This window comes from Lagopus leucura, unplaced genomic scaffold (assembly GCF_019238085.1).
Source record: "Lagopus leucura isolate 7727_CA_CO unplaced genomic scaffold, USGS_WTPT01 Super-Scaffold_100004, whole genome shotgun sequence".
NCBI lineage: Eukaryota > Metazoa > Chordata > Aves > Galliformes > Phasianidae > Lagopus > Lagopus leucura.
In genome coordinates this window covers 58,641,485-58,661,227 of record NW_024962264.1, presented here as the reverse complement: position 1 = coordinate 58,661,227, position 19,743 = coordinate 58,641,485, and the positions used below count along the sequence as shown (strand labels likewise).

Genomic DNA, 19,743 nt, shown 5'->3' with positions numbered 1-19,743 from the left:
ACACAATTAAACCAGCCAGTAGACCAAAGGTATTAGTTGACATAATGAGGGTCAATTTTGAATTTCTGTTTTATCACTGTTAGTGTCCCAAAGCAGAAATCTGGAAAATTAAAAATTAATCATTAAAAAACCCTCCATTATTCTCCATTATATGTTGTTTTCACAAAGATAAGCAGAACAGTCTGTCCAAAGTTAAACAGTTTTATTCACCTGATTTTAAAAGTAAGCTTGCATTTCCTCACTTGTTTAGATGTAATGTTCATACAGCTTTTCATACTGGCTTCCAAATTACTGTTCTGCTTGTTCTTATAAATACTTTCAGATGTGATGTTTCTTCTTTATGCCCAAGGCAAGGTCCAACATCTAATGAGAAACTCAAGTAACAGTTTTGCCTGAAACTCTGACCAATAACTCAGTATAATTCCCTTTCTGTTATTTACAGGATGTTAGATGTTGTGTTTTTCTCATAGATTTACAGAATGGAACAAGAAGAGCAGCAGCTGAAGAACGAGATGCAAGATGCAAAAGACCAGAATGAGCTGTTAGAATTCAGAGTGCTAGAGCTTGAAGTAAGAGATTCTCTCTGTTGCAAACTCTCAAATGGAGCAGAAATTATGTTTGAACCCAAGCTGAAATTCCTGTAAAGATTACTGATGTCTGGTGCATGTTTAAGGGAAGTCACTTAGGTATATATTTTTTAAATGTTGTATCTTGGGATAATGAGATTGATACCACTGCCTTAATATGTTTTGGAGAGAGTACTCACTCGTGTTTATAAAGATGTAATATAGCTAATATATATTGCATATAGTTTGTTTTACATCTAATAAAATATTTTGTTTTGCAATATTTTGCCTTTTTTATTTGTTTCATTTCCATAACTACTCCTTTCCTGCATGTGAAATCACTTGGTATGTATACTACAGCCTCGTTTGGCATTGCTTCAATTAACACACCTTCTCACATCTTGCATGCAGTGAATTCTAAAGATCTGACACATCCATCACATCAATGTATAATTGCTTTTAATTACACTGATTTAAGATTGACAGCAGTAGTATGAAGTAAAACGGTATCAAAAGAACAAAGTAGTTTTTAAATAGTTTTTCTTACCTGAAATATATTTTCTGATGGTATAAGATGCTCATGGGATGAAAATAATTTTCACCACTCAGAAGAAGGAAAATAAACCTCTAAGAAAGTCAGCGTTAGAGGTGAGGCACGAGTACAATTTGTGGAAGTGGGAAGTTGCCCATAGCAAACTTCTTTAACAAATTCTGTGAAATAACTGTGAAATTATTGTCATGAATAATAATAAGTAATAATAATAAGTTTGAACACGTAGCCTCTGATCACAGTAGAAAACAATGGTCCTCGTTGCCTTGTAAACGATACCCATGTAAAATTCAGTGTGAGTAAACAGCTTGTGTGAGATGCAGTTGCACAGTCATACTGTCTGATAACATGTAGTTCAATATCAGAGATCATCAGCCGTCTGAACACCATCTTGAATAAACTCCCGGAACTCTCTCAGAGTCACTTATCCATAATTTTCATCACCCAGCACGTTTCACCAAAAATCCTGGCATGTGTAACTTTTCTGATAAAGATGAAAACGTCATGTCATCCTGTTGTGTGGACATTTCTCTTTTTCTTTTGCCTTTGATATTTCTTAATCTATTTTTAATCATTTATTTTATCAGCCATATATCATAGTATATTATATTTAAAATTAAGAATTTACGTTATTAGAATTTCAGTACGTGTTCTGGAAAATAAAAGTACTTTCTAATATATACTCTTTATATTTTATTAAGCAACTGTAGATTAAAATGCTGAACAACTGTAGATTAAAATCCTGAACAATTCAGCTTTCAGAATTTCAGTTACCTTAGAATCTGCTCATTAAAATGTAAGTGTTCTTAGAAGTACAGCAGTCTGAAAAAATGTCCTTGAAAGGAAAATTGCTTCAAAACATTCTTCAGGAAAGTATTTTCCACATACAAAAATCACTTGAAAAGTAGTTCAGTTTAAATGGTCTAGTTTCATTATCTGCCAAATATTTAAGGACTTACTTCACAGGATAACAAGGGGAGTATTTTTGTATGATTGCAGTAAATGACATTTTTCCTTTGTGGGCAAGCATTTAGACACAAACGTGATTGACAACGTGAATGCTTTAGTAAAGTCATGAACACTTCTCATAACCAGAACATTTTTTTCAGAACACCTAAACTGTGTCAGATAAAAATTACATAAATGTAGAAAGCAGAACCAGTTCTACATAATTTAACACAAGCAAATCCAGGTGAGTTTAGTGTAATAGCAAGTCACTAATTAAAAAAAAAAAAATCTAAATTGGTAATTGAATTTGGAAAAGAATTAAGCTTCTGTTTTGTCTCTGAATAGCTAGGTCACTTAAATCCATTTCAAAATTATGCTGCTAATAGAAAAATTATTTAAAATAGTGATTATGCGATGAAAAAAATATACAAAATGAAGAGATATTTTTCCCTCCATATTGTTGGTCCTAGCTTGACTAGTCAATGAACAAGAGCTGCTGTATTTTGTAACCCGCTTAAGTGAATGGGCGCTTCCCACTTGTGATTACCAATTAAAGCACTTCCTTTGTGGTTTAGAAATCAGGTAATGCTTGAACAGAACTTATTAAATTTGCAGCAACTCTCTTTCATTAAAACTGAAACTGAAGGCAATGTTGGCAATGCCTCTTCTTGTTAGGAGAGGAAATCCAGTTTTTCTCGCTTGGGTTCCCATGGCCATAGTGAGCTTGCTCATTGTGCATCCTAGTGCCTTGATTTGCAGTCTTGTTCCAGTCATTCCCAGAAATATCTTGAAATTTCACTTAAGTAAGGTCTTATCTGTTGTTTTATTCTCTTTTTGTCTTCTGAAGAAATAATAGGTTGATATTTTGAAGAAACACATGAAAATCAAGTAGATGGGTTGGATGAGAATTTATAATTTTTTACTTTTGGCATAAAGGCATATTGCAACATCTGGGATTGTGCAGTGAATAAGACAGGATTTTACATGTTCTAATCCAAAGGATAACTGTAGAATAGAGTAGATATAGAGCTTTAATTTTTTTTAGATGGAATACATAACCATATTACTTGGTGACAGAGTTTACATTTTTTCCTGCAGTTTCTTATTGCTAAATGATCACTTTTTTTCTTGAAAGAGAACAATAGTTATATAAGACCGTAACTGGAATTAATTATTGCAATAGCTACAATTGCTCCAGTCAGTAATTTGGGCAACATAAAAGAGTTTCTTCTACTGAAGTGTAGGTATTTGTTTTGCAAACTCTTTGTGTACATAGAATCAACTGGAACTCAAAATTATTTTGTGTGCTTAGCTAAGCCCAAAGTCTTTCAAGTATGGTGAACACAGGAGGAAATTCCACAAATTTGGAATATGAAAAGAAATCTGTGTTTTTAATGTACAAATCTTTTTTTTTTTTTTTTTTTTTTTTTTTTTTTTTTAAATGGGAGATATGTGTTAACCACGCATCTTGTTTTTAAATAAAATCTTTCCTCAGGAGAGAGAACGAAGGTCGCCAGCGTTTAATCTTCACTTAACCACCTTCCCTGAAAACAATGGAAGCGCGCTGCAACTGTTCTGTCAGCATGAAGGAATAAAGGTATATGTTGGGCATTAGGAACTGTTGGATGGCCGGAATGAAGAACTTAATATTCAAATGATTGGTTTTCCATTATTATTATCTTGCTGCAGGGAAGAAAATCTGAAAAATAAGTATAGTAAGAAAATACATTTTCAACTTGGTAAAGGGCTTCATAAGAATACGTTGTGGTCATTTGTAAGGCTTTTGTAAATGAAAATGAAGACTGGTCAGTTTACAAGCTCTTTAACAGAAGGCTGGTTTCTGTTCAGTCCCTTAATAAGTGTAATACTATCAGTAGAGGAAATCAACTGAGAGTGTAGGCTGTGTAGTTCTCTCTCTCTCATATATATGTATATACAGGGAACTGAATCTTTACAAAAAAATTTAAAAGTCACTCTAGTCATGTCCCTAAATCACATTGACTGTCATTAACCTAACATATAGTCACAGACGAGTTTTGGTTGGAAGCGACTATAAAGTTCTTCGTGTTCCAACCACCAAGCATATCACCTTTCAAATAGGGCCTCCAGAGGATGCCAGATCTGCTGTTAACGTATCTGTTATTCTAATTTGCATGTTGACTGTAGCTGGTACAGGATTCATTTTTAACTATTGTCTTCTGTTGCATGAAAGGTTTTTCTTTCTTTCTTATTATTTTTATTACTTTTTTTTTCTTTCAATTCTTTCAATTTATTTGCCTGGAAGCAGAGATGGTCAACTCATATGGGCATATTAAATTGTTTGCTTTTAAATGTTTTCAGTTTCAGAGTGATAGAAAATCTGCTTTGAGTTTTAAATATTTCTTTTTGCTTCTTTGTGGAAATTAACTAGAATGAGAATTTTGGGTTTAACAGGGGCTAAGAACTGGCATGTCTTACTGAATTCCAAATCCTCACCAGTGAAGGATCAGCTACAGTTTCTGTTCAACATTGTCATCATGATTCTGCTGATCAGAATCATTAGCTTTGACTTCAGTTCAGTCCAAATACAAGAGTATTTTAAGCTCTGCTCCATTCTAAAATTACTGATGTGCGTTGTTTAGTAGCTGCTGTGGCATGTAGATGCAATGCTGCAGTGTTGAGGTGGATGGCAAGAGAGGAAGTGTACTTCCCATGATAGACAAATGCAATACATGATTCCTTATTGGAGCCAGAGTATTCTATTTTATACAGACTCTCTTCCACAGCTGTGTCTGATTTTCAGGCAATCTTTCAATTCCTTATTAAACCTTACTCACTGGAGTCTATTGGATGTGGAACAGTGAGCAAATATATTCTGATATAGTTATGTACTTTGCAAGCACAGCTAATTTCACTTCAAAGAAATTGGAAGATCACTCATCCTGACTTCTTGTACCATGCAACTGCATAGCACACAGATGGAAACCAGCATGTAACATGCTGTAAGTAATGAAACTAATGAGCCAAGGTACAGCCATTGGGGAATGCTGATCTCTGCTAAGAAGTGCTGAATATGAGAAGTTGAGGGTGCCAGCATTATAATGGCTGTCTTTTTATGTGTGTATATTAAACATTTTTGGACTAACATCAGCCGTTCTGTACTCATCCAATCAAGCTTTCTTACCTTCAAAAAGCACAACTGCATACAAGCAGTCAAAGGAATTATCCCTGCTCCACAATAATCTGTGGGCCAAACTTGAAATCATTCTAGTATGTGTTGTTATCACAGGTTAAGCAGTTCCAGGAACCTTTCCAGTAACTTTTTACAGTAGAAAATAGAGTTCTGCTGCCTAGGAATGGTCCTTGGCACTTTTAAATCTCATCATCTGTGGATGTATTCCTCCTCTTTTTTTTTGTATCAGTGAAGTGTTTGCCTTGGTTGCAGTGACTGGTTGCTGTTCTCAGTGGATACAGGGGTGACTGGTAGAGAAACGTGGTTTTCTACTCAGAGAGGTTGTGAGTTAGCAGTTTTTGCAGGAGCACATTTAGCCCTCTGTGCACATTCCCCTCTGCCATGAAAATGCGGATCTGGAACTCTTCTGTTTTGCTCAAGCAGAGAAAAAAACAACAACATACCTTCTTAGTTATTATTTTACTGTCCCTTTAATTTCTATGGCCTGATGTGCTTCACACTCCACACCAAACTGTGAGGGGGAAAAATAAAGGTACTTTATGCCTGTTTATCATTTTTGTTCATTCATTGGTGTACATCAGCAGGATGCACAGATCTCAGGGTAGCTTGCTGTATTCAAGTGATATTTGACTTTGTTTCTGAAATTATCAGTAACGCTTTTGTAGTTACAATGCAAAACTCACGTTTAACTTATTGGCATTTCAAGACTCTGCATGCAAAGGTGCCTAAAATGCAGCATGTAAAACTGTTTCTCACCTTCTTTATAAAAAATAGTATTGAACATCTTTTTCAGGATGTGAATATATCAGAACTCATGAAGAAACTAGATATTCTTGGAGATAATGGGGTAATGATTTTTAATTTTAAATGTAATACTAGCTTTATTGTTGTTTTCAAGCAGCTGGGTTTTTTTTCCACTGCACAGAATAACACATAAGAAAATGTAGAGTGATTTTTATATGTCTCTACTTGTATAAAAAATGTGAATCATCAGACACTACTTATACAAAAGATTTCAGATAAATTGAAGTTAAAGTGTATTTCCTCAAGACAGGATTTGATCATGGCTGAATGACTTGAAAGAAAGGACTCTGTAGTAGGTGCAAGAATGAGGCATAAAGCAGCCTAGGGGAGAAAATCAAGGGAGTCAAAGCCAGAACCAGTTTGTCATATTTATTGTACTAATTTTAAGTTCCGGATCTATTTTTTTATGCTGCAAATTGTGTGGCTATTTCTATAGGAGTTGCTCTTTTATATGCCTTTAAGGAATAGAGGCGTGGCTCTGAACTGGACTTGATGGAACCTTCACTGCTGTATAGCTATATATATAATATAGCAAACTGCTATTTTGTATGGCTAGAAAAAAAAATGTCAAAATCCTTGACAAAAACAACTTGGTTCTCATGAAATAATAAACAGATGCAAAAGAACTGTTGAATGATATCTTGAATTAGAGCAGAGATTAAGCACTTTTCTAAATTTTCAGTCATTACACTTTTTCTGAACGCGTTTATAAAGTACTAAATGTAACTTGTTTACTTTGATTCTCTACATTGCAGTTAAAATTCATCACTTGTATTGAAGAATGGATTTCCAATCCAATTTAAAATGCATTTTTTTGTATTTTAGAATTTGAGAAATGAAGAACAGGTTGCAATAATCCAAGCTGGGACTGTACTTTCTCTCTGTGAAAAGGTAGAACTCAGTAAAAATTTTTGTCTGCCTAAAAGACCAACCATGTCTGCTGAGATCTCATGTAGCTTTGTCAGAGAAGCATGATTTTTCTGTCAAAGGGATCTGGACAGGAGCATATATTCATCCTTACATGATTTTATTGGGATTGTGATGTTTTAAGGTATAATCTAACGTTCAAACGAGATCAATTTAAAAAATAAAAACTTTCTCTGGAGATATGTCTTAGAATAAGTTACTAAAAAGCCTCTGGACAAGAGCAGCTTCATTCTGAGAAAAGCCAACATTCTCCAGGGGACTCTCCTGGGCTGTTGCAATGTTCTCTCTAAATCACACTATTAGTCCACTTTGGCCCACTTCTATGCATGACGGAGAAGCCTGAATAGCCCATGGTCCTTTGATCTGTATAGTGGGCGAAAATAACAAAAAAGCGCAAGTCACTCAACGACTACTTCTCCAGTTACAGACTGAACATAATCTACATACGAGTAATGATGACACTTAAAATGAACTAAGAATAACTTACCTTCTTGTTTTTTTTTACTGAAGGAACTTCACCCCTTCCTTTCATAGTTACTACAAAATCTTTCCTATGCTTTTAAAATTCATAAACAACAGTTTAAAATTGAAATCCGAGCATTTTGTTGAATAAGTTATCACTGCTTTAACTGACATTATTTTATTAATCTATTTATCTTAGTATCTCAACTTAGGTAATCTAAATAAAGCAATTTAATAATTATTAACTTAAGTGAGTAATTAGTATAAGCAAAAAAATAATAATGAGGAAGACGGCTAAAAGAGCTTTTGACTGTACTATAGCATGAAAAACATGAGATAATGTTCACTGCCCTTTAAATTCAGTAAGTGGGAGAAGGCTGATTAGGAAAGATAAGATATGGCCAGCCTTTAGGGTGGGACTGACTTATCATTACTTAATTAAATGAGTCCTTGCATAAAAACTGTCACTCGAATTAGTCAACTTTTTAACTGGTGTCAGTGGTGCAGCTTAGAAAATTCACTCTTATCTGTAAGTTATTTCCAGTAGCAATAGATCACAGCACTAGTTTTGTAAGCAGAAGTAATTCTTCAAATTAATAGAAACATAAAATTAATGGCAGTAAAAGTTGTGCTTAAATTTCATTTCAAGTAAAATAGTGAAGTTTTTTTGCTTTGTTTTTGTTTGGTTGGTTTTGTTCATTTGTGGGGTTTATACGGCCATTTCCTAGTTTGCATTAAAGGATTTTTATGGTCATTTTACCATAGAATCCAATTTTTATAGAAACTCAACACTCATTCAGAAAGTTGGAGTCTTTCATTTTATCTTTCCTAGGCAAATAGACTACATTAAATGAATGAAATAAAAATTGTTCATCTTTGGACTTTTCTATAGTTTAATTCAGAGCGTCACAGTAACCTAATAAGCACCACCTGGCAGGCAGTTTAATGAAAAGAATACTCTGAGAACCATGAAACTTTTTTTCCTTTTCCTGGTGGGTACTTGAGGTACAATCTAATCAAATAACTCCGTAAGAAAGCACTATCCATATCCAAAATTTACCAAGACAAGGAAGACAAGGGATAGGAGAAAATAGTCCTATGCTGTCTTCAAAGTAAGAAACACAATACCACACATTTTCTTAAAATTCTATGTTTTACAGCACACATTGGGGGAGATAAAATGCAAAGTAAAATACAAAATCTGATAAACAAGACTAGATTATTGCTTTAACATAAGTCCTATTGGATGCATTGACAATTTAGGTTAGAAGAAATCCAAAATAAATCTATGCCTCTTCTCTTGTAATGTAACTATCTCAGATGTCTTGCTATGTGAGGGACAGATCCTTAGTTATGAGAACCTATCATATGTAATCACCTTATAATGATACAGCAAAGGCATTACAGACATAGATATGCTAGTTACATTCATGTGTGCTAGTTATTCACGCTTAATGTTTATTTCAATCAAATCTATCATACTCAGCCATTAGCAGTAATTTTTTTGGAAATCAAGCAAAGAAGGTTTCTGGGTACTGCTGGAACATTACCAGAAGCTTGCTTTGAATGCTACAACTGATTATGACTCATAAATACTTGCTTGTCCTTTTGTGCCCCTTGGCTCCAGAATGACTTGTATGAGAAGAACTGAATCAAAATTTAGTTCTGCATGTCACCCATAGGTTCAAAAAATTAGACCTCTAATTCTTGCAAACAACCTTTCATTTGCACCTATTGAGGGTTACTGTGAGAAATAATGAGTACGTTCAATTTCTACTGATTTCAAGGGTTCCAAATGCTCACTGTCTTGCAGAATCCTTTATCAGTGGTGCAGTTTTGTTTAGCAATATCTTCCGTCCATCACCTTCAAAATGAAGAACACAAAGATTATGATGAGAACTGAATATGAGGTTCCTGGTCATTTCTTTCAGCTTTGTATTCTAAGACAAACATACTAAATAGGTAAAACAAGACTCATTTTTTTATCCATCAAACTCTTGAATAGTGGAAGATCCAAAAGCATCAGTTCATTAACTCACATTTTGCTTATTCGTAAAGCAAAATCCTAAATTTAAAAAGTTGATGTGTAATTCTTATTCAAAGAATTAAACTAAGTAGGAGCAATCTAGTAAAGTCATAATTATTCATCATCAGTGGCAAAGCTGTGGTTGGACTTAATTGGAACTGGCCCTTGGAAAAGAAGCATTAATCTAAACTGTGCTCTCTGTCCTTATTGTAGACCAATTAAAAAGAAAATAAATGAATACACACAGAGCATTCCTACTCATTCTGATAAATTCTGAATATAATATAGTCCTGATGATTGTTAATTAAGTAATTAAGCAAGTACCTTCTATATCTGCACTTAGCTTTTACGATATGTAAAATCTTCATCCTCTTTTTTTTTTTTTTTTTTTTTTTGCTTATCCCCACAATAAGGGTTTTGTGAGAGCAACAATGTTAACTTCTGTGTTTCCATTTTATTATTTCTTCCACATTACTGATGTTTTAGAAGTGTACCTATTATCAGTAAAGTATCAACTGCAAAATAAAGGCTCAAGCTTGCCACTTTGTCTTTTGTTTGTATTGTCTTCTGGGAAAGTGCAGAGCTAATGCCATCATAATGTTTTTACAAATCAAGACAAGCACTGATATATTAAGCTGGGAAAAATCAGGTTGATTTTACATTGTTCACCAAAATCAATGTTGAATTTTACAGGAGGAAGGAGTCTCTAGTTGTTAGAAAATAATCTCCACATTACTTTTGACTATGTTTCTACAGTCTTCCATTCTGCTTGCTTTCACAACCTGCTTAGTCATGCATTACTTCAAGTGAATAGATTAATGTGTCTGAAGTGTATGCCTGGGAACTTTGGGAACAAACTTGGAGAATGTTTGGTGCAAATTTTTCAAAAGCTCTGTTTTTTCACTTCTCATTTTCTCCTTTTTATATTGCTGTGTTCATGTAGTGGTTAAAACAGATAGAGGGAACAGAAGCTGCGCTGACACAGAAGATGTTAGACCTGGAGAATGAGAAGGTAAGGAAAGAACACCAAAAACGTAATTCATTTGGTTAAACTCATTTCAAAAGCGAGTTTAAACTTCACCACAGGTTGCTTTGCTGCCTTTCTCTGCTTTACTGAGATTGTTTCATGGTAGAATTTGCAAGAGGTATCCAGAACTGTTTCTTGCTTGTATTCTTTGGAGCGAGATGGAAGTGTCAAAGGCAATCTGGAGCAAAAATACTAAAATAGACACAAAATAGTACACAAAGGTATAACCTTAAAGAGCAGATTAACTGAACAGTGTGAAATTGTGCTTTCTCTTTGCATTAATTTGTCTGGCAATAACATCTTTTTAATCATGCTAGAAGAATTGTCAAGAATATTTCTTTGCTCTCTGATATTCAGTCTCTGGACAAATTGTAAAGACCTTCTTTTACTCTAGATTGACAACCTTACCTTTTCACATGTTAAGCAAAGAGTTTTGAAATATTTGCTTCTTTTTATTGGTTTGCCATACCTGCTGTGCTTTTCATCTTCAAATAGCTTTACAAAAACAATTTAATCCTCACCATCTTTTCCAGGTAGATAGTAATCAACATTACATGCATCTTAGAGAATAGGAAACAGAGGCACAGAGGTTAAGTGATTTACCCAGAGCCACTGAAGAAGTGTACAAAAAGAGAAGTGCTCAGACTGTGTTGAGCATAGCCTATCATGTTGGCTTTATTTCAATATAAGTATCCTTCCCACATTTAGCATTTCTATTTTTAATTCATTATGGAAAAATGGGAAAGTTTTAGAGAGGCAAAGTGCCCAGAAATATTAGGTTTCTTTATAAATAAGGAATTGGAAAATGACGATTTCTTTCTAACTTAGTTTATCTTCCCATTTAATGTCTGTATTGCTTTTAGATGTTGCTCTCTGATTGTTAAAATAGCAATCTGAAAGTCTTAATTACTGATGGTCTCTAAAAACTGAATTGTGAAATGAGTTTAGAAACAACATTCTATCGTGCCACTGGTACAGAAGTCCTTGGAGCTCATGTAAAGTATTCAAGATCTCACTCTTGGTCTCTCTCTCTTGCTTTCTTGGCTATCTTTTACAATGGCTTTTGAAGAGGTAATATGACCCAGAGCAGCTGTGCTGCTATTCTGGGATCTACTGGTAGCTTGATTTTCTCTGTAGTCTTGGGCAAGTCAGTTGACTCTACTGTGAGCCACTTGTAAGCAGCTTCAGACCAGGCCTGTACTTTACTTTGCTTTACACATTACATACTCTACAACAGCCATGGAGCTGTTGCCATAAGCTATCTAAGAAAATAATGTCACCTGGGCAGTTGAGCTGGGATTCGATATAGTATCTAATACCATATTACATTCTTCAGAATGATGTCGGGAAACAGGTTCTGCAGCACCTGCAAGAGACCCCTGTCTTTCTAGACGGATCACAGATCCTGTCAAGCATTAATTTGTGGATCAGGAAAGATTTCTTTTAAACCAGATGTTTGCAGTGAGAGTTTGCCATCAGTATTGTTCACAGCTATGCAAATTTTACACTGGCATACGCATGTCATGTGCAATTCCAACAGTTTTTAAATGTTTGAAGGTAAAATTTGACCAAGTAGTTTACTGGGGGATAATCCTCAATATTTTTTTGTATTGTCAACATATATATAGTTTGCAAGCAAGTCCTTCTGTTATATTTGGAAATGGTCGTAGTACTAAAATAAATTGATAGATGTAACAAGACTGGAGACATTTGCTTTATATACTAATAAAAGCTAGAACAAACATATTAAGATTCCTGTATAAACAAATTGTGATTTATTCTATGTATTACATGCTATATGTATGTCTGCATGGATTGCAAGTGTTTGTTGAGTAGAATCAAAATTTATGATACTAAATTTGATCAAAAGGCCTTTGCTTTCTACCTAGAGAGGAAAATTAATAAAATCTACTATTTTATGTTCTACTTACTATCACTGAAGTACTCTAGAGGCATGTTTTTCTTGTAGTTTGACTATTCTTCAAACTGTTTAAATGTTCACAAAATCATCCTCTCAGATTCTGAGTTTCACTGAAATATCAGCTATAAGTTATTAATTCTGTGGAAGTTAGTTCATTTGATTTTAAATATATACAAATCCTTGGCATGTCAAAAACTTCTTCAGCTCTGCAGCTATAGTCACTTAATCTCTCTGGGCATCACATTGCCCATTTTGAATTGGCTTCCCACCTCTACAAGCTGAAAACTGAATTTGTATTCCTGTTTCATTAACATGTCATGCATTATTGCTGCAAGATCTAGCTCGGGCCATGCACCTTCCGATATTCTTCCTGGAAGAGGCTAAGCAACACAGATTTTGGGTTGTCTCATGATTTCCTTGAGGGTCATACTGGATATTTTCAGAAAACCATTCAAGTGCCCTCACTGCTGTTATCACCACCCCTTCCTTGACCTATTTGTTGCACATAATTGACACTGGATCCATGCATGCACATTTGCATCCACCTCCCTACCTTTGGTTGCAACAGATCAAGGAAGCATTGTACACTGATGTAGAGGTCTGTACTATTGGGTACAACTTGTTGATAGCGTGCACATATTTTAAGTGCCTCTGTTGTAAATTTGATATCTAAATATCCTTCTGATGAATGTTGTCACTGACTACGGCTTTTCTTTTACTTTCAAGCGGAGAGTTTACATGAAAATGATGGCATTTATGATTCTTCATGAATTAAGATAAAGTACAAACACTTCCTTGCTTTTATTGTTTCTTAGGACCTGTTCAGTAAACAGAAGGGTTATTTAGAGGAAGAACTCGACTACAGAAAACAAGCGCTGGACCAGGCATACATGGTAGGAAAAGAACAGTCATTCAATTTTCATGTTTGAACACATTTGGTAAAATATTTTTTTTTCTTTTCATTTTAAATAGAGTTCTCTTTTAATTTACCTAGTGTTCTACCAGTCTGGGAAATCAAGTGCTACGTAAATGAGGACTTAGGAAAGGAATTGTAGTATTTAGACGTGTCATGTTTTTTTGTTTTGTTGTTGTTGTTGTTTATAAATTCTAAAATGCATTAAATTGTTGTTAGTATATCTAGAATGGTAAGAGCTGGTCTGTCTGTGCATGAAACTATCCTGATAAAATATACCAGAAATAACTGTAGAACTCCTCCAGTATTACTTTTCCCTAAGCATTTGTGAGTATTGCTGGGAATGCTTATTCTTCCTATGTCCTTTCTTGCTGCGCTGTGCTGTCCTACCTAACATTACTTTTCCTAGTTTTCAAGTGGAATGCTACAACCTTGCCTTTTCTCAGGCTATGCAACACAAAATGAAGCCTTGGGAATGATCTAGGAATTGACAAAACCGCACACTTAACTTTCTTAGTAGTGAGACTTCAGGAAATCAAAATATAATGACACGAAGAACTGTTTATATATCATAAATATTTCCTATGGGGAAAATACTTTCAGGAAAGGAGCAAGGTCTCGTGCTCAGAGCAGATGACAGATGGAAGCAAGCAGGCTCTATTTCTAGCACCGTGACCTTGAACAAGCCATTTAACCTCTCTGTGCTGCTGCTTATGCATCACTAATATGGATAGAATTACCTACCTTAAAAAGGTGTTAAGAGGGCTAAAGGGATGTTGTCAGATGTTTTTGAACTAAATAGCATTCTATATTGTTTTGTAGAGGGAAATATAGAAATATGCTAATCACAGGAGCAAGAGAAATACTGTCATGATTCCTTTCTTTCTTTCCTCTTGGGAATATGGTTCTCCAGACAGGTTCTCCTGTGCTCTCTGCTTTGTCAAGTGCTTCAGTTTGAGTTGGTGTATTAGAATCTGATTAGCAGTCTGACAAAGAGTGAGAGATTGAGGAGATTAGTGAACCCTGCAGTGTTTCTCTCTTCGTTGCTTGCAGTCATAGGTAACAAAGGGAGTGAAGTCGATATTGAGCAGTGGATAGCAGGACAGTAAGGCCAGAGAGAAAAGGCACCACTATTTTTGTTGTTCACAGCTTTTTTTCTGTATGCTACGGGCTTTTCATTCTGTAGAGTGACTTAGCAACTCAGTCGCAACAGAAGGGAAACTTTCAGTTTTCGGTGATTTTGTAATTTTCGGTATCGGGGGTCTGGGTGTCTTGTCGCATATTAAAAGCAGACCTATCACCCAGGAAGAAATTAATCATTTAGTAGAATAGAAATCAGCCAGGTGTGTACTGGTGCTGGGTGGTTCTGTGCACTGTGTGTGGAATGCTCCTCACTGCTCATGGCTGCTGCTTTCTGTCCTGTTCCTGTCCCGTGTCTGTGTCCTTCCTCCCTCCTGCCCACGGCTGTGCTCGCTGGCCTTCTCCTCGAGCTGCGGGTGGGTTGTGTGCTTGCTGGGTTCAAACGGCAGCCTGTCTGTATGTGATTTGGGTTGCCTTAGAAAATCCAGGAGCTGGAAGCCACGCTGTATAATGCCCTGCAGCAGGACACGGGAAGGCGGGCGAGCGAATCGCTGACTGAAGCCCAGAGGGAGGATTTGCGGGCTGCTGTGGAGAAGGTGCGGCGGCAGATCCTGAGGCAGAGCCGTGAGTTTGACAGCCAGATCTTGCACGAGCGAATGGAGCTTCTTCAGCAGGCCCAGCAGGTAATCCCCGCTCTCTCTGCACCCTCCTGTCGGCGTTACTCTGTGGTGGCTGCCACTGCCCGTACAGCAGCATCTCACTGCAACTTGTCAAGTAGGGCTTAGTGTATACCTTGCACTGCTCCCTCATCAGGGAGATGGGCAGTGAGAGGACACTGTGGGCCTGGGCATGGTATGCACGCAGAATGAGCCACTGTCTCACCACAACGTCCTGTTGCACAGTCTGCTTCTTGTGCGTAGAACTACAGTCATCCACAGGATTCCATGGGGGGATTATTGCAAGTTTAAGGCTTATGTTAGGAAAGGCCAGAATGGAGGGAAACTTGTATGCCTTAACACTATGAAAAGTATTAACAAGCCTTCATTAACAAGCCTTAGCATTGGTTCAGAAATGCCTTGTCTCCTTCAGGACAAACACAACATAGATGGAGGGAAATTCCTGCCTTGTGGAAGTGTGGTAATTGTTTATTAAATAATCCTTTGCATGATGATGGGTCTTTCTGTTCAGATATTCATGGAGAGAAGAGAACCGCATGGCTTAGTGAGTTAATTATTCCAATAGGAATAATTCCTGTATGGCTCCTCATTATAGTAACATCTGGAAGATGCAGCCAGATGTTGTAGGTCTTGGAGACTGCCCTCTGGTTGCTCTGGCTGCTTTCTTTGCAAATCTGTAATCACGTATTCAAAACATACTACGCAAATGCATGCAGGACATTATTGCTATTTCAAGTACTGGTTACTGGGTTAGGAATTACATTTCAGTTTGGCTCAAGCTCTGTTTCAGTTTGCTTTGTAGATTAACACCGACTAGATTGGTATATTATATTAGTTCTAGCACTGTTGTGTTCATCTTCTCTCATCCTACAGTGATGAGAAATGCTGACAGTGTTTGAATTGAGCTCTCGCTTTCTAAAAGTCTTCTTTTTCTTACTCCCTCAGTATGTTCTCTTGGTTTGGGAGATGTAACACTGAGATCAGGAGGGTATGAGCAACACTTAAATCTTTGTTAATGAGTGTCCAATCAGTGAAGGTGTAAGAAGGCTGGAGAAAGTAGACACAAACTAGTTGTAAAAGTGTCAGAAAGAAAGAGTAGATTAAATCTATGAAATTTGATCAATTAAGATAGAGTCAGAAGTTATCTGCTTAATGTTATTATCATGGCTGAAATTATTGAGAATTAAGACAGAATTTTGATTATTTTTTTTTTCAGAACTAGTAAATACTGTTTCTCACTGACATTTAGTAGGAGTGAATGGAATTCTGTGTTGCCACTGATTAGTGAGTACAGCATCAGTCTTTTTACCTCTTGTAGTAGCTCTGAAAGTTAAAATAAATAAATAAATCTCTTTTTGGCTCTAAGCAATCACAAATCTATCTTTGCTCAGAGCCTTTGAAGAAATACCTTATACATCTGAGGAATACATTATTAATTGTATAAATCCCGTTTATCTCTCAGAGACACTTATTCAGTCAGGTGCTGCTGAAGCTCATGGCATTTCAGATTTTCTTTAGAGTTTGTCTGTTGCTGGATCTGACAGATGATAAGGTGTTTTTTTTCTGATATTTGCAAAAGTGAGCTTCAGAGGAGCAGATCACTCTTTCTGAACACTTCGTTCTAAGTTCTCTACATCTAAGTGATATAAAGTGTGAGATTTTTCCATCAGACTAGATACTATCTGGTCCTTTGTCCCTGTCTGGCATGTACTCTTTGAGGGACCATAATGGGCTAAGACCTTTCTGAAGTCCCACTGTACACCTGGGCAGAGCTCCTCTTTAAGCATGATATTGACAAATAGGTTTTACTAATAGGAGTAGATTTGTAGACCGAAACACTTACTTCCAAGGACACTACAGCTATACTAAGTGCATTTTAGATGTTTTCTTTGGGTTGTGTTGGGTTGTTAGTTTGGTCCCATGTATTGCTCACTGAAGATATGTTAGAACATACCTTCATTTCAGTCTGGTTTATGTATTTATGGATTGCTCCACAAATTAAAGTCAAACATGATGGATTATAGAATGGTTGGAGCTGGAAGGGACCTCAAAGATCATCTAGTTCCATCTGCTGCTGAGGGCAGGCTGCCCAGGGCCCCACCCAAACCAGCCTTGAATACCTCCAGGAACATCCACAACTTCTCTGAACAACGCATTCCAGCACTTTGCCACCTTTTCAGTGAAAATTTACCCCTGACATTCAGTGAAAATCTCCCGTCCTTTGGTTTAGAACCATTGTCCCTTATCCTATAATGGATGAGACTTCTCTTCTGCCTTAAAGCAAAATGGTAATGTAAGCATAGCCTCATTAGCCATGGATATTTATGTATCTGTCTCCAGACCCACATTATAGTGTGTCATTGGAATTTCGTGTTGTGCCCATCTCAACATACTTATGTTGCAGCCCTGCAGGACATGTTAAGCTAATTCTGCTGCCTAATAAGAAGCTAAGCATTTTAGTCATCTATTTTTAACCTCCTGTTGTTGACAGGAAAAATAACGTCAAAGATGGCAGTTAATTTCCCTAAAGTATGGAAAGCAAGCATATTGCATTTGAAATTCTTTACTCAGTTTCTTCTCAGTTGTTTTCTTCCTGAGGTTTGTATTTGTATGGGACCAGTGGTCAATGCTGTTAATCTAGTAGTTGTGTGCAAAAATGTACAGCTTAAAAAGACAACAGAAAAATAAACAAAAAGCCATAGTATAGAACAGTAGTGTTACAGAGCTAATCCTCACAGGACTAAATGTGTCTGCCATAGCTGGTGGCAGAAGCTGAAATGCTACAAAAAAGAGAGCACCTTGGAGTTGTCAGAGTCTTCATATAAGAATGAAGCTGTTCTAAATGTGCTAAATATATTTAGATGCTACATTAAATGAGTGTCCTCTTTTCTTGATGAATTTATGGATACCAGAGGTTTTGTGGACACAGGGTTGTTAGCAAGCACCAACTACACTGTATTCTGGCAAAAATGTAGTCAAGACTTGTTCACATTTATGCACTTTACAGTGCTTTTGCTGTATGTACCATTCTTTATCTCCTGAAATGGAGGATAAGGAGAATGACATGGCAGCATGATGGGCCTGCTGGTTTTACAAAGAAAGGCAAAGGTTTTTTTTCTGGAGAATATACTGTCTGAAAAGGATGCAGACATGCATGAATAAAAATTGTCCAAAGTGAGCCTGTGCTGCTTTATGTGTGCTCATTTGTGTAGGTATGAAGCCCTAGTTTTTAGTCCCTGTGTTTAAACGTTTGAATGCAATAAACATGTTTTAGGATGTTAAGCCCTGTTTTGCTTTGGAAGCTCTGTTCATCTTGTGCCTGTTTAGCCTCACATTATGATTATTAGTGTATAAATAAAATCATTCATGTGTATCCAATATGCATGAAGGAAACCAGGCTTCCGTGGAACCAAATCAGACAAACGCTGATTAGATCTGCTTGCTAAGACATACAAACTTTTACTAACTCAGAGAGCAACATGCAGATCTGGGGGACAGACCTGTGGCTGAAGCATAATGACAGTATTCCTTTCAAGTCATTGATGGTGTTTTGATCATCCCCTCTGTTTGTGAGAGGCAAGATATGTTAATTAAAAATCTGTCACAAGCAGCTTGTGCTATTTGCTCCTAGCCATAGGGTGCATGCTGCTCCACTGCTGTTCCTGTATTTGTTATATTGTATGCTATAGTCTTTTTATGAGCTTTTGTAAGCCAGTTTATTTCTAACAGGACTTCTTTTAAAATTAACATGTATGCTTTAGCCTATGCAGAGCTGTGACTTTTGTGCACTTGAGAAATTATTAGGATTATTTCTAGCTGGTTTTGTGAGGGAGGGGATTTTACATAAATAACATGCTTCACAGTAAGCATTTTCTCAAAAGGAGAAAAATGTGGTGGTGTAGCTATAAAAAACCTCTCCTAGAAAAGATTACTTCAAGTAGAGCAGTACAATATATTTCTGAAGTAGTGATATCAACTTCTTAATCAAGCAAGCTCTGTTGACTTTTTTTTTTTTTAATTAAAAAAGTAAGAGCCACGTTGCTGGATCTCCTGAAAAAAAGCTTGTGTATTAGTTTCCTGATGAAATTAGTAAATTTTAAAGGTCAAATTTTGCTTTATTATTTATCATATAGTATCTTTATTCCAATTACTGGTTGTAGCTCATTTCTGCAGTAAGAAACTGTGGAAAGTGATGAGAGCCAAGTTCTAAATCAGGATAGATTAAATTACATTTTACTGTTGGCTGTCGTACATCAGGAAAATATATAATAGAATCAGAATTTATTCTTGATTTCATTTAAGTCATTTTAAGTACAAGAAACTAGAAAATCCTTGAAGAACACCAGATTGACACCACCTCCATTCCGAAAGTGTTTGCTGCCAATTAGAAAGGATGTGGGAGACAGATTTTATGAATGTAATCCAATAATTTACTAAGCTGAGGTGGGGAGAAGAGTCTAGTTTAGTTCTAAACTCAGTTTAGAATATTGCTGGGTGAAGCACATTTTCACAGAGTAATGGAAGTCGTCATTTCATTCCTCTGAAATGCTGAGGGCATCCAAATTCCAGCCCCAAATAGCATATAGCTGTAAATATTTTAACTGTGTTTTCTTGAAGCCTTTACTCCTATGACCAGGCAGAATTATTCATCAGTGATATAAACACAAAAC

The 19,743-nt window shown here is 36.2% G+C and overlaps 1 protein-coding gene across 1 annotated transcript in view; it reads left to right on the top strand.

The window, feature by feature from the left end:
* The window catches only part of JAKMIP1 (janus kinase and microtubule interacting protein 1), an 81,479-nt gene that overhangs the window by 49,275 nt on the left and 12,461 nt on the right, over window positions 1-19,743 (top strand). Inside the window, exons 13-19 of the mRNA XM_042871683.1 lie at window positions 471-569; window positions 3,560-3,661; window positions 6,030-6,083; window positions 6,866-6,931; window positions 10,399-10,467; window positions 13,219-13,296; window positions 14,876-15,079. Coding sequence (XP_042727617.1) covers window positions 471-569; window positions 3,560-3,661; window positions 6,030-6,083; window positions 6,866-6,931; window positions 10,399-10,467; window positions 13,219-13,296; window positions 14,876-15,079 — 672 coding nt within the window. The remainder of the gene's footprint in view (window positions 1-470; window positions 570-3,559; window positions 3,662-6,029; window positions 6,084-6,865; window positions 6,932-10,398; window positions 10,468-13,218; window positions 13,297-14,875; window positions 15,080-19,743) is intronic.